At 36.7% G+C, this 16,066-nt stretch overlaps 1 protein-coding gene across 1 annotated transcript in view; it reads left to right on the top strand.

The window, feature by feature from the left end:
* Dmd (dystrophin) overlaps positions 1-16,066 on the top strand; it is a 1,847,711-nt gene that overhangs the window by 1,285,409 nt on the left and 546,236 nt on the right. Inside the window, 1 exon segment of the mRNA XM_038316167.1 lies at positions 10,930-11,084. Within this exon segment, the coding sequence (XP_038172095.1) occupies positions 10,930-11,084 (155 nt within the window).

Raw genomic sequence — 16,066 nt, forward strand, 5'->3', positions numbered from 1 at the left:
GCTATCCTGAGTTTTTTTTTGTTTGTTTGTTTTTCCATATGAAGTTGAATACTGTTCTTTTGAGGTCTGTGAAGAATTTTGCTGGGATTTTGCTGGGATTTTGCTGGACATTGCATTGAATCTATAGATTGCTTTTGGTAAGATTGCCATTTTTTTATTTTTTTTCCAGTTTATTTATTTTTTATTAAAAATTGCCATCTCCTCCCCTCCTCCTCCCCCTTCCCTCCCCTCCCCTCCACCCATACCCCCACTCCCTCCCTCTCCAGGCCAAAGAGCCATCAGGGTTCTCTACACTATGTTGAGTCCAAGGTCCTCCCAACTCCCTCCAGGTCCAGGAAGGTGAGCAACCAAACTGACAAGGCTCAAACAGAGCCCGTCCATGTCGTAGAGACCAAGCCCATCGCCATTGTCCTTGGCTTCTCGGTCAGCCTCCACCATCAGCCACTTTCAGAGAGTCCGATTTGGTCGCATGTTCCATTTTTATTATGCTAATTCTACCTACCCAAGAGCATGGGAGACCTTTCCACTTTCTTGTGTCTTCAATTTCTTTCTTCAAAGATTTAAAGTTCTTGTCATAGAAGTCTTCCACTTGTTTGGTTAGAATTAGTCAGAGATATTTTATGCTATTTTGGCTATTATGAAGGATAGTGTTTTTCTGATTTGTTTCTCAGCCCATTTGTCATCTCTGTACATGAGGGCTACTGATATTTTTAAGTTAATCTTGTATCCTGCTATATTACTGAAAGTGTTTAGGAGTTGTAGAAGTTCCTTGGTAGAATATTTGGGGTTGCTTCTGTAAACTAAACTTTTTCCATCATGAGTACTAGCATTGAATCCCAGCATCCATGTATCAAGCTGAGTGTCCACTAATTGCCTACCAACCTCATTTAAAAAGATTAGGGACAGGATCACTCAGACTTGCTGACTTCTAACCTAGTCAAGAAAAGCAATCCAGATTCAGGGAGAGACCCTATTTCAAATGCATGGATACACAGTGTTAAAATATTACATCAATCACCACGTTCTGGTCTGCATATGCATGTATGAAGTTGCATACACAGCACACACATACTCACACACAGGTACACATAAACACAAAAGCATAAAACCTTAACATATTTCAAGAAAGTATAGGGGTACAAAATACTGTTGGATAATATTATTTTAGATGCAGACCAAAAATAAATGTAATAAAAGACACACAAATTATATTTTATCAAAACTAAAACTTTTACACTTCAAACAATGCCAATAACTTAAAAGATAATCTTCAGGAAAGGAGAAAATATTTTAAATGATATCTATGATGAGGAATATATTCAAAAAATATTTAAACTCTAATAATGCAGTTACAAAAATACAAATAAATGACCCGGATATAGAAATTATTTTAATAGAAAAATTTTTGGAAATAGACAACCTTAAATAAATCATAATATTGTTATCATTAATGATAAGAAAATATAAATGAAAAACAATGAAATAGTACTTTGCACTCATTAGAATAGCTAAAATAAAGAAGTCAGACTATGGGATGTAGAATAATTGGAACCCTTATATATTTGATAAGAATTTTAAATGATGAATATTTTCAGACGTGATCGTACACACCTATAATCTCAGCAGTTGACACACAGAGTCAGAAGCTTCGCTGAAAGTTCCAGGCCAGTGTGGGCTATATACAACAAGTTCCATGTCAGGTTTGCTGTGGACCTCCACCAGTTTCCTCTGCCAAGGCCCGGCCAAGGCCCAGTCCAACATCTTTCAGGTCCTCAGCTGGCCTGAGTGAGTGGGAGCTCACTGAATCTGGACTGACAACTGGGGAACATAGGACAGAACTAGCCCCCTCCCTGAATGCAGGCAGCAGTGGTGTGGTTTGTGCAGTATGTGGAGACATGGCAGTGGTACCAGGATCTAATTCTAATGCATGAACTGACTTTGTGGAGCCCATTCTCTATGGAGAGATACCATGCTCAGTCTAGGCATGGTGTGAAGTGGGGGGGGGCTTGGTCCTGCCTCAACAAGCTGATGGGAACAGAATTAATTGACTTCACAGGGGAGGCCTTACCCTCTTTGATGAGCAGATGGGGGATATAGGATGAAAGAAGTGGAGGGGAACTGGGATTGGTATGTAGAAAGGAAGGAAGAATGGAAGGAAGGAAGGAAGGAAGGAAGGAAGGAAGGAAGGAAGGAAGGAAGGAAGGAAGGAAGGAAGGAAGGAAGGAAGGAAGAAAAGGAAGGAAACAAGTGTCATGACAGCCAGAGCTATGTAATGAGACCCTGTCTCAAGAAAACATACAAATGAATGAACAAAGTAGGAGAAATAAATAAACTGTGAAAACAATGAGAAAATATCCAGCAGTTTACAATAATATGATTATTAGCATTCTATTGCTAAATATATACTCAATAGGAATAAAAATAGACACAAACAATTTGTACAGAAGTCCATGGTAGTATTAACCATTATATCCAGAAAGCATAATCAACCCATCTGTTCATCCGCAAAGGAATGCATAAACAAAATGTGGTACATCCAAAAATTAAATCTTCCTAAATGATAAAAATTCATTATGATGCTAATACTAGAACATAGATAAATCTCGAAGTCATTAAGCTAATTGATATAACCCAGTCAAAAATATAATTGTATTATATATATAATACAAGAAATAACTGGGGATAAAGAAAATGGAGAGTGGAAAGTTACTATTACTAGTATGAGGTTTATTTCGTAGAGACGAGACTGTTCCAAAATCGGATTATAGGAACCGTAACACATCAATGTTAATCAATGGAAAAAACGCATACTATTTTAATAGGTATATTTAATAGGTGGATTATGTAATGGTAAATCTGCTTTTAAAATTATATAGGTATATCAATGAAGCCTACAGATTTTTGTCTAGGTTTTAAAAGTGCAGATATGTAATCTCAGGACAAGAGAGATTTGTGAATCTAATCTCTTGTAGGACACTCATGGGATTTGAAAAGTTACCTGGAAATTCAGGGAAGGTGGCACAAGAAGATGCTACTTTCTGGGGATTTCTGACATTCTTTTGGGGTTGGTTCTACTGGATCACTTCTACACGCTCTCAACCAAACTTCTCTTAGAAGCCTGGGGTATCTGGATGACTTGTTAATTACAACACTGATTTAAGCCTTTTAATAAAGTCAGCAAATTAAAGTGAGAGCTCAAAGAAAGACAACGCTTTCCAAACTGTCATCATGAAATGAAGGAAATGAAACAGTTGAAGGACTCTCCTCCCTTCCTTTTGTATAAAACTCTTCTTCCAAAGAAGCTGGAAGAGAAATGGGGCCTGAAAGTAAAGAGGGGAAAACTAAATTGTGTGCCATTAGTTTAATTATAAAAATTCATTACATGAAGCCATGTAAGACAGAAAATAATGGAACGCTAATGGGTTGGCCGATAACACATTTACTAGCCTGCTCTCAGCTTGTAGTCATTGTGGAAAGGACAAAAAGTAGCAGCACTGGTATATGTAACCCTCAGGGCTGTTGAAAGATTAATCATTTCCAGGAAGCTGGAAAATGAGGGCCATTTTCTTAAATAGTATCCTGTATGGAATGTTACCTTGTGAAACAGGATTGTTTGGTAATGTCAAAGGTTTAATAGATGAGTTTTAGAGTTAATGGTGAGAGGCTTTACGTTTGAAATAGCTTTTTTTGCACATATTTTAACATTTCTATTATAAATCCATAAAGGATTTTATAGGTCATTTTAATTCACACTGGAAAGAACAAAATTAACTTTACTTTCCTCAATAAAGATTTTCAGAACATTAATTCTTATTTATAGCTAAATTGTTTAATTTTTAAAGAACCAAAAGAAATATGTTTTTTCTGCTTCCTATGAACACCACACTATAGTTTTCACAATAATTTTCCAAAAATGTTATAATCATTGAGAAAGCAGTTTTGTGTTCTTTAAAGTTCAAGTACAGCAAATATAATTACTTTCATTAAATTTATTTATATGTAAACATATGTTATCCATCTAGATTGAATCCTGAGCCCTGACACCTACACATTGTGATGTCTTTCACTGACTTTACCATCTTAAAAAAGTGTCATAACTTTAAGAACTTTTGTATTGTTAAGTGAACAGTTGCAAAATTGCAGCAGGAAAGAAACATTAACAAAAGCTGAAAGTGGATACATAGGTGTGCTACTTATGCATGTGGTATGTATTAGCAGAAGGAAGGTTAGAATTTTATTCTTTATGTAGCTTAAACCTTTTTTTTCTCCCTCATTTTTTATTAAAGATTTCCATCTCCTTCCCTCCTCCTCCCCCTTCCCTCCCCTCCCTTCCACCCATACCCCCACTCCACCCCTCTCCAAGACAAAGAACCACTTGTCAGTTTGGTTTCTTAAACCTTTTATACAGAGACACATCAAAGGTAACATTTTCATTGCAAAAATTTAACTCAGGCAGTTATATATAGGTTGAAGGCCAGTTTGAATGTAGAAAAATGTGAGTTAACTGTTGTAAAATGTGAGCAAAAGATGATGAGGAAGTAAATCAAGGAAAGAGAAATGAAGGTGGAAGTTTAAGGAATAAGGGGACTTCATGATGTATCTATTTTGGCGGTAGATGTAACCCCTTTCTCCATTTCTAGTTGAGAATCAGTTTAAAATCAGAAAGAATAGACAATTGAATCAGATACAAAGCTTATAAATAATAATATTTAATAGACAGGCAAAACTGCCTTGCATTCTATAAGAGAACAGAGAGAGCCAGGGAAAGAAAAACCTCCCAAGGAAGTGAGAGTAGTCGATAGTACCTGCTAGAGAAAATCAATTAAAAGACAAGTTTCTGACTTCCCAGAGGTATAGACCATTGGTAACAAAACCAGTTAACTACTTCCCCCCAAACTTTCAGTAACAAACAACCTTGAAATGCAACTATCCGACAAAAATAAGTATGCATTGCCTGTTTATGAGGTTACAACTTGAGAGGGGCTTCAGATGGATTGTAGTAGCTGTGCTGCCACGTGTCATTTCAATGCCCTCTCGCTCAGATCATTAAGCTTTTGAGGGCAAATCAGTCTTGTGTTGGTGGGGACGTATATGCACTGAAAACACACTTTAAGCCTCTGGTCCCATTAACTTCTTGTTCGAATTAGACAAAGCAACATGGTCAAGATCAACATTATGGTAAGATGCTAAACTTAGCCTTCTGTAGGAAAAACTTCAGAGTTTGCAAGCACAGATAAATAAAGTCAGTGAGATGATTTAGCAGATAAAAGTGCTTATCACCAGGCCTGATGAACTAAACTCAATCCACAGGACCTGTCAAGGTGGAAGGGGCCTCTGACCTCAGCATGCATACCATGGTGTACCTGGATCAATCTTGTTGCAGTGATGTCTGTCAGAACAGTTTTCTTAAAATTGTGAAGGCAGAATGGTCATGAATTGCATGACAAAGGTGGAAGCAATGAGTAATTTCTGAAGAGTATAACTGCAAAAGGAAAGACAATAATCCCGGTCACAATCTGTTGTTTAAAGAAGAGATAGTCGCTATTGATTGAAGGCTGCAGAGAAGGACCCTGCAAAGCAGTAAGAAGTTGAAACACAAAGAGAAAGGGAGCACATGGAGGAAGAGCCCCTATGTGTACCCAGATGCTGAAATTAGCATCCAGGAGCAAAATGGTTGTTGTCCTCTGAGACTGAACAGTTGGAAAGTTTTATATTCTATGAATCTGATGATTGGTGTATTAAATGACCTCTGTGGAAGCATGGGTAGGGTCATTTGCTGTGACATTCCTTTCTGTTGATATTGTCAGGGTGGAGTCTGGATACCACAGCAAATATTTCAAACAGAAGTGTAATTCTAAGAACTGGGTCTATAGCTACTGAAGAAGCTGAGAAACACAACAGGAGATAGGTAACTCCAGATTTAACAACTTCAAGAAGACGATAACACTTTAAAACCTGAAAACTCAGAGCTACAAATGCCCCCAAACCATAACCATCTGATGCTAACTCTAGCAATGGTGTGGCTACACAGTGCACTTGAGAAATTCTTAGACTGAAGCAACCCCACCTTTCTACTATTCTGTTTTATGCCAGTGTTTACTATTGGCCTGATCCAACAAGACTACAGCTCATAGGAGGAACTGGGAAAAACAGATTTCTTACCAGAGTTACTCCATCTAGATTACTGTGTGGAGCAAAAACAGAAGATATATCTAAGAGAAAATGAGCTCTTGATCATTAGCTAATAGAACCAAAATTTTCCATGAATCCCTTGCTTCAAGACACACACACAGAGAGAGACATGCACACAATATCCGGATAGAATGACAAATATTCAACAACCAGAAGCTTTTTATATATTTTATTATATAGAACAATTTTTAAATTCAAATTTACTTTGATTGTGTTTTCCCCTTCCTCAAGTCCTTCCAGATCCTCTCTCATCCCCTACAATCCAACTTTAAGTTCTTTCTCAATAAATAAACAAAAAATATATAACACCAAAAACAATAAAATGACAGTCTAAAATAAACTGTGGAGTCCATTGTATGTTGTTCAACTGTTCCTGGTTGACATACTCTGTGTAGTCAAGAAAATTTATTTTTTCCTCTCATAAACAGGCTTAAATGACAGTTCAATGGGTTAACCTTTTGTCTAGCAGCTAGGTTCTCATTCATGTATGCATGTATTTAATCATTTTTAAATATGACAAAATAATATCTAAAAAGATAAAACAAAAACTATCGTATCACAGTTGGATAAGATAAACCGATAGAAGAAAAAGGGCCAAGGAAAAGGCACAAGAATCAGAGATCCACTCGTTCACACACTCAGCAATTCCATAAAAGCACTAAACTGGAAGTCATAATGTAAATGCAAAGGACCTGGGGAAGACCATAAAGGCTCGGCGCATTCTGCTTCAGTCTCTGGGAGTTCATAGGAGCTCTGCTCATGGTGACTGAGAGGGCCTTGTTTTCTTGGTGTCCTTCATTCCTTTTGGCTCTTACCATCTTTCTGCCTCTTTTTCAGTGGTTTCCCTAAGCTCTGAAAGAAAAGAATTGATGAAGACACCCCAATTATGACTGGGTGATTCAAGGATTCTCACTCTGCATATTGTATGGCTGTGGGTCTCTATATTTGTTCTTATCTGCTACAGGATGATGGTTGAGCAAGACTCTGATCTATGAGTATAGCCGAACCTCTTTAGGAGTCGTTTTATCACTCCTTTTTGTTTTATTTTATTTTTTCAGAGGAATTTTGGGGTTTTTATTGTTCTCTTGTCTAGATTTGTTTTTTTAGACAGGTATTATTTGGTTTTACCCTAAGTCCCTTAGCTATCTAGTCTCAGGTTCTTGGTCAACTAAGGAATGTATGGATTGGGTATGAATTCCATCTCATAGAGGAGGCCTTAAGTCAAACCAGTTGTTGGTTGGTCACGCTTACCAGTTTTATGTTACCATTGCCTTAGCATATCTTGGAGGTGGCACACCATTGTAGATAAAGGCTTTGGGGATGTCTTGGTGCTGGCACTTACATTTCTCCTTACACAGTGTGCCAAATATTTTTTTGTACCAAAGACACTGGAACATGGTGGTGAAGGCTCTATATAGGCACCAATTCAACACATCCGTATTCGATGAGTTTTGTGGTTGTTATCTTTAGCAACAGAACATTGCTGTCAGTTTATGAAGAGCAACTTATAGTCTTAGCCACAGCCTATCTTGTTTGGAAATTCCCATGGGGACTCTTTGGCCACCAATGCAATTAGATGTAACAAAATTCTGGTACTGGAAGCTTTATTTGGTGGCAATAGATGGCAGTTGCGATTCTGTCTCTCCCAGTTATTTGACAGTTTCATTTAGATCACCTTCATATATGTATATATTTTAGGGAGTTTTAACTGTCTTAGGTTTCCATACTACTCTTCAAATGTCATTTAATTTTAGCTGTCTCTCTATGCATCCCCTGCCACAACTCTCCCTTCCTTCTCCCTCCCTACTTAACCCCCCATTTCTGTCCCCACTTCCATCCACATCTGCATATCTTATTTTCCTTTCCTAAAGAGATGTACCTGTTCCCTCTAGTCCCTTACTCTATACATACCCGTTAAGGGCGTATGGATTTTTAATTTGATTAGTATTGACTTATGAGCTGTGTACATAGTATTATGATCCTGTTTTCTAATTTTCTGAACAATTTGATTTTGATTTTTCACACTTCTCACAACATGCTTGATGTACAGGCTGAGTTAGTAGCTCCATCCTCTTTTTGAGAAAATAAAACAGAGACTTACAAAGTTATTCCATTCCTTAAGATAAAACTGTAAGACAATAAGCAAAAAGGCTTCCTTGGAAAGGGGCTTTTGGTTGCTCCTCACAGCTTATCATGAGATCCTTTGAGACATTCATTTAGAGTTTCCAAAAGCAAGTTCACTTTGGATAAGTATTCATTTCACTGGTAGGGAAGCATCCCCAATCACCTGATATAAGAAAAGTTTTGTAATAACATTGCAATTTTATTTCTATAACTATCTACTCTCTTTTATATTCTAAGGTAAAGAGGAATATATCCAGCTGTGGTATCTGTACAATGCCTATAAAATAGGAAGCCATTTTCTTTGCATTCAGCAGGGACTCTCACTGTTACTGTACATGAGATTTTAGCAGCAGTCACAGTAGTCATAGCACTAGTAATTATAGTGATAGGTAGTATTTATTTAAGTCTTTGATTATGCCAAATAAGTTTGTTTTACATGATTTTTTTTTCTTAAAATTTTTCTTCCAGGCATTTTCCCACATACTCTTCTTTCAGTGTAGATAAAATATTCGCATTTAACAAAGGAGAAAGCTGACTCGTGGATAGCTTTTCTTTTTGTCATATAATTATTAAGCAATTAATTCAGCAGGGCAACCCAGCAGGTACATTCCATAACCCACACTTTAGCTTGACTTCATACATATATATAAAGTCAAAAAAGACAAACATTAAAATAAAAATTAAGACTCAAGATTCTTGAGGACTTTCATTATGTTTAAACATAAGAAATGAAAAGAAAATTTTGTATCCTAGGAATTTTCTAGAAAGAGAGGCACTCGGGGGTTTAATTCACATCCACACAGCTTGTACTTATTACGGGAATCTGCAAAGTAGAAACAGGAACTATTTCTTGTTTATCAGTTTATCAATTCTTGGCAAATGAAGTATTGAAGAAAGACTGACATGTCACAAGGATAGATTTCAGTTGTTTTGTGATACCAATAACCATGTTCTCTCTCTTCCTCTCTCTGTCGTTACCTCACTCTATTTCCTCTCTTCTGCTTTCACGGCACTTTAGTATTTTAATATTAGCTTGATCATCTAAATCTATTTGCTCTATACAGTAAGTGCTACAATTTAGCTGATTCCAAAATAGAATATTCTAATTAAGTGAGAAATGGTGGATTACATAAAAATTCTAAATTTTTGAGGGATAGAAGTCCAAACAAATGCATTGAATTATACCAAAATACCAAGATTTTCTTTTGTGCATATAAACATCATGCTAAGACAAAACAAAAATATTAAATAAAAATGTCTCATACTTTCAGAAACTTCTATGATCATTTTTCTTCTGTTCATGCTGAGTTTTAAAAAAATGCATTCTGTTTTCTGTAAGAAAAGAATAGTTGTCTTTGTTGTTTGTTTAGGCACTAGGGATTGGACCTGAGCCATGAACAAAAACTCTACCACTGAGTTACAACCTCAGATCAATCATGTTCTCTTTACCATGATTATTGTACACATTATTGGCTATTTTTAATATCATCTGAGTAAATATTAAAATTAGTCTTTTGATGAAATTTTTTAATGTTATAATACTTACCTTTTTAGATATTTTATTGGGATGAAAAATATGTTTCCAAAAATAGAATGTAAGGATTTCACTAGTCTTTCCCTACATGAAATTTGGTTAAACTATCATTAAATTATACCTTCTTGATTCAATACAATTTATATTACTTGAAAGTTAAGTTTCTTTCTTTTATAAAATGACTTTATTCTGCCACTTCATTTCATTGACTGTTCATATTTCTCTATTCTTGAACCTATACCTTACTCCTCCACACTGTATTAAGCATAAATTTCTTAACACTTTAATTCTACCTTAATGTGTAGATCTCGCCTACATGTGGAAGTAGTAGCTTGATATGCTTCCATATGTACATGACCTTGGGTGACTTCTTTCCCATGAAGAAATGACTGATTGGATTACACTCAACTGTCAAAAACAAACAAAGAAGAACACTTCAGTGTTTTGGTTTAGAAAGAGTTTTATGTCTTGCCTTGTATTTGAATATTAAAGTAGAGTATCTTTAAAGTATTTTAATCCTTCAGAAACAGTGTGGTAACAGTCCTCTTTTTGTTCAACGTTTTCAGTATGCAGAGTTTGTTAAATGCCAGTAGATGGCACTAATTACATAAACAATTCAACAAGTTAATGAAAGGAGGAGATGCATGTTTCGTGGCAGATAATGGTAGATGTGGTGAATGATTTGGCTCTGGACCTTCTTTGGGACTATTCTGCCAATGATACCAGAAACGTCCACATGATTCTGTTCTATGTCACATTCTAAGCAATTACAAATGAGTCTTTTATAATTTATTCTTTTCTATGATTAAAATTTAAGCTTGTTTTATTGCCAACTTAATGGTACTAAATTGAAGTACCTAAAAGGAGTGGATGCTTAAGATCCGGCATTTGAAATCTTATAATGGAAAGCATGTGAATTTACATCATCATAGCTGACTGACTCACATGACAGGTGACTTGAGTAGACACTCTGTGACCTGAAGAATCAGTAACTATTGATGAAATATTTAGAGGTATCCACATAGGAACATCACTGGATGAAAAGTGACATTAATTTTCTTTCCTATGTACACCTATAGCAGTTGGCCAAAGACCTCCACCAATGGCAAATAAAGGTAGATGTGGCAAATGATTTGGCACTGAAGCTTCTTCGAGACTATTCTGCAGATGATACCAGAAAAGTACACATGATAACAGAGAATATCAATGCTTCCTGGGCAAATATTCAAAAAAGGTAAGAACGACTTTGTATCTCAAACTATTTGTCAACTGTATAATGAAGGGGCAGTTACCCTGCCTGGACAGTACTGCTCTGTTAAACTACAGCTGGGGATAATACGAGATGACAAATGCTAATTCAACTCAAAAGCTTGGCTTTGCTTCCTGTTTTAATGAGGAGAAGACTGTCATTTGGTGAAGTGAAATTATTTGCCCCCAATAACAAAGACAATGGTGGAGCTAAGCAATTAATCAAAAACAAAACCAGAGAACAGCAATGGAAGTGGCTGGGGTCAAGCTCCCTCTGGAGGTCATATGGTAAGTGAGCTGCCTCCTCCACTTCGGACCCCAGCTTTGAATATTTCAACCTCCTTCCTTTATATAAGACCAAGCAATTCTGAACTGAGTGGTTGATCCATTGATGAATAAGCAACTCTCAATGACTGGATTTGCCAGCTCCAACCAAGACTTGATATACAAAGCATAACAAAAATTAAATGCTCTTAGAGGCACTACCTCTTCACATTAGGTCCCATCTTCTTATCAATTATTTTAACCCTGTTAGGCTTTTTTTACACTGATGCTTACTCTAACTATTAATAAAACATGAATCTCATAATTAATTATTTTGTATTTGTCTCACAAATGAGTCTAAAGACAATGAGGGCTAACACTGTCCCCTTTCTTTGACACAACCGCTCATGCTAAAGCAGATTATATAATAAGGAGTTTGTAAATAATGATTCTTTTTGCACCAAGTTTTACCTTGAGTGTGCTGCTATAGATTAATTATTTTGGGGCGCTTATTTTTAATTGTGCATGAAAACAGAGGCAAAAAAATCATACCTGTATAATGAGGATCAGGATAACAGAGAAAAGTAAATCCCATGAATTACCAGAAAAGTCAGTTAGGCAATTCTAATTTGGAGAAAAATCTTAGCATGGAGGGGAAAAATAAAATAGATTTTAAACTATGAGAAAAAAGTCTTAGGAGTAATGAGCTATTTATATGCAAACCTGAACTAGGGATGGAAAGTGAAAATTCCTAGGGAGTTTGATTAAGCTCGTGACCATAGAAATAAAGAACTGAATTCCAGAAAGAAGATTCAATCTAAAGTTGAAAAGTTACACTGGAACCCTATCCAAAGGACCTCAGTGAAGAAAGAACAAGTTTTAATAGGGGACCAATACTAGGGGGAAACTTCGGCCTATTTCCTCTTTCCTCTCAGGACAAGATCTAGGGTCAGTCTTCTGCAAGTGCCAATGTGTTAACTGTTTTGTTAACCAGGACATAGTAGGTTTGGAAAGAAGTATCCAAATGAAACCAACTGGTACTAAAAAGTTAACCATTAGATCTCCGCAGGAAACACTGAGGCTTGTGAAACAGAGAAGATCTCAAACAGAAGTTTCTTTGGGTGAGGGAGTTAAGATCAAGTAGTAATGTGGTGAGTTTATGGGCTATAAACTATGAATGGACAAGGAGGAAAGCTTCTTATTCATGACAGAAAATTAAGTATTGGGAGTTGGTCTATTCTATTTACACTGTGATTTTTCATGGGCCCTTCTTTTCATAATTTCATGATCCATAATGTTGTAGTTGTCCCAGATCTTTCCTCGCGTTAGTAAAGTCTTTGGATTCTTTGGGAAAATGGTTTTTGATTCTGGTTTGTAGGTTACATTCCTTTAAAAACTACATACATGCAGTTGTGGTGCATGCCTTTAATCCCAGCACTCGGGAGGCAGAGGCAGGAGGATCTCTGTGAGTTTGAGACCAGCCTGGTCTATAAGAGCTAGTTCCAGGACAGGCTCCAAAGCTACAGAGAAATCTGGTTTCTAACCCCCCTCTCCAAAAACAACAACTACAACAAAAAAAACCTACCTACTTAGGTCAGGCAGTAGTGGCACATGCCTTTAATCCAGCACTCAGGAGGCAGAGGCAGGTGGATCTCTGTGAGTTTCAGGCCAGCCAGGTCTACAAAACTATTTTCAGGATTGCATGTTACACAGAGAAACACTGTCTCAAAAACAAAACAAAAAATGCCTACTTAGGAAGGAATAGATTACTTACCCAATGAGTGAATAACAAATTCAATTTTTTCATCTGTTTATATTCTCAGCCCATGCACAACCTACAGTTCACCAAGCTATTTTTGACGAATGTCTCAAGTATCTTCCCTGCTTTTATCTCTATCTACTTACGCCCTTTGTGATGTGTATCCATCTATGTGTTTTCAGTCTGATGATGATGACATCCAATCAATATTTTCAAATGAAGACACTCTTCACTTTTTGACCAGTATGTCCTACTGTTTACTTTCTGTTTTAATTTCCCACGGGAACTTAAAATTGAATAGATCAAAAACTGAACTCATCTTGCCCCTCTGCCAAGCTTTTTCTCCAAATGGAACAATTTCCCCCTATGATTCCTAACCAAAGAGCACTGTACCTCATTCAGCTGTTTGGGAAATCTAGGAGTCATGCTCGATTCCCCCCCTCTGAAAAGATCATTGTTAATCTTTAGGAAAACTATTGGCTATCTATATATCTTTCAAAGTCAGTCTCCTTTCTCGGTCTCTTCTCCTCTACTACGATGTCTTGTTTAAATTGGGAAAATGACCATAATTGATTCACTTCTAGTCCTCCTCCTTTCTAACCCCTTCTCCATGTATACTCTGGGGTGTTTTTTTTTTTACTCATTGAATTCTTGTAGTTCACTTGCCTCCCTATTTTAATGACATTTCTAATTTATTCATTTTTTTTCATTCTGAAAATGCAATACAAATTTTTGTGCATGCTAGGCATATACTCTTCCCATAAGCTACATACCCAGCCCATATTTGTTGATTCTAAAGCACAGTCTATGCTGTGTTGTAAGATTTGGCCTTGTTTTAAAATTCTAGCCTAATTGATTGCTCTACTTGGCTCCTTCTCCACCTGCCCTCACACAATTGATGGTGACCTATTTTCACTTCCTTTTAGCTCTGTTTTCTCTGTTACCTGCTGACTGGTACACTTTCTTTATTCTTTGTGTGTTTATGTTCTGCTCATTATCAAGGTCTTAGTTTCAATGCTAATTGCTTCAGGAAGTCTTCTATGTCAATCATAAAACCCCACGCTATTATAGTGTTTATGTAATGACACTGTGTTTCAGTATTTGCAGGTTGTTGCTTTCTGGGAATGTTGACTCCTTATTGAATGCACACTAGCAGCTGTCCACCATCGTATCACCAAGCACTTAGCTCAGCAAACAATAACTCTGCCTGAAACCTGTTCTGATTACATAGGTACAATAACTCTGCCTGAAACCTGTTCTGATTACATAGGTAAATGAAAAAGAGCACTGGTGAGCCCACCAGGTTCTAAATGAGAATGCTAAGTCCGAGGTCACACAGGTGGCCCTCGTTAAATTGATTGGCCCTCAAAACAAAACAAAAATAAATGAAGATGGAAAGGGGAACAACAGGGAGGAGAGATGGTTGATAGAGGTAGGAGGTAGATAAGAGATGTCAGGAAGCCAGAGTAATCAGAACATATAAAGTGTGAAAATATAAACAAATTAAATAAAAATTTCAACTGTTACCTTATGATAGTAACTCAAAAATAAAATAAACCACATCCATTGAGTTTGCTTTTCAGTTCCAGGCTGCAATACATTTATCAGAAGTTTATCAAACAGAGGTCCACTGATCTCTTATAATGAGGCGGTCAGAAGTAGGCAGGTACTGAAATGGATTCAGTGGTTCAGCAGTATCAGCTTCCTAGAGTCTCCTCAGAAATGCATACTCCAGCAGGAAGAATAGGAATGAGGGGAGATAGTGCTTAAGAAAGCAATAATTCTGCAAAAACTTGAGGGCTAACGCCGTGCTATGGAATCATGTCCTATGGCCAAGAAGTTGGAGTTTGACCAGTCAATAGAAAGTATCTGCCACAATGAGGATGGAAAGATAAACTAGTGAGTTTCACTAGACAACATTAAGTTTCTTGAAGAATTACCACGCAAGTGATGGACTGGTAGGGAGTTATAGTGACAAGGGGCCAATTGAGCATGATGATATCTCTGATCATTATGACAGATTCTGTGATTACCCATTGATTCCTAATCCTTCATATAGAAACATACACTGTTAATTCACTAAAGTGGGATTTTTCCAGCTTCTTTATGTAGGCATTTAGTACTATGAACTTTCCTCTTAACACAGCTTTCACCATGTCTCATAGATTTGGGTATGTTGTGTGGTCATTTTCATTGAATTTTAGGAAGTCTTTACTTTCTTCCTTGACCCACTGATGCTTCACTTTAGGTGAGCATTGTTTAATTTCCATGTGTTTGTGGGCTTCCTGGAATTAGTGTTGCTGTTGAACTCTAGTTTTAAGCCATGGTGATCCGATAAGATATATGGGGTTATTCCAATTTTTTGTGTCTGTTGAGGTTTGCTTTGTTACCTAGTATGTGGTCAATTTTTGAGAAGGTTCCATGAGGTACCAAGAAGAAGGAATACTCTTTTATGTTTGGATGGAATGTTCTATAGAGTTCTGTTAAGTCTATTTGAGTCATAATATCTGTTAGTTCCCTTATTTCTCTGTTCAATTTTTTTGTCCGACTGACCTGTTCAGTGGTGAGAGTAGAGTGTTGAAGTCTTCCACTACAAGTGTGTGGGGTTTAATGTATGATTTAAGATTCAGAAGTGTTTCTTTTACATATTGTGGTGCCATTGTATTTGGGGTATAAATGTTCAGTACTGAGATTTCCTCTTGATGGATTTTTCCTGTGACTACTATGAAATGTCCATCTTTGTCTCTTTTGGTTGATTTTCATTTGAAGTCTATTTTGTTAGATATTAAGATAGCTGCACCAGCTTTTTTTCTTAGGTCCATTTGATTGGAATTTTATTCCCAACCTTTTATTCTGAGGCAATGTCTGTCTTTGAGGTTGAAGTGTATTTCTTGTATGCAGCAAAAGGATGAATTCTGTTCTCATATCCAATCTGTTATCCCAAA

This window comes from Arvicola amphibius, chromosome X (assembly GCF_903992535.2).
Source record: "Arvicola amphibius chromosome X, mArvAmp1.2, whole genome shotgun sequence".
NCBI classification, from domain to species: Eukaryota; Metazoa; Chordata; class Mammalia; order Rodentia; family Cricetidae; genus Arvicola; species Arvicola amphibius.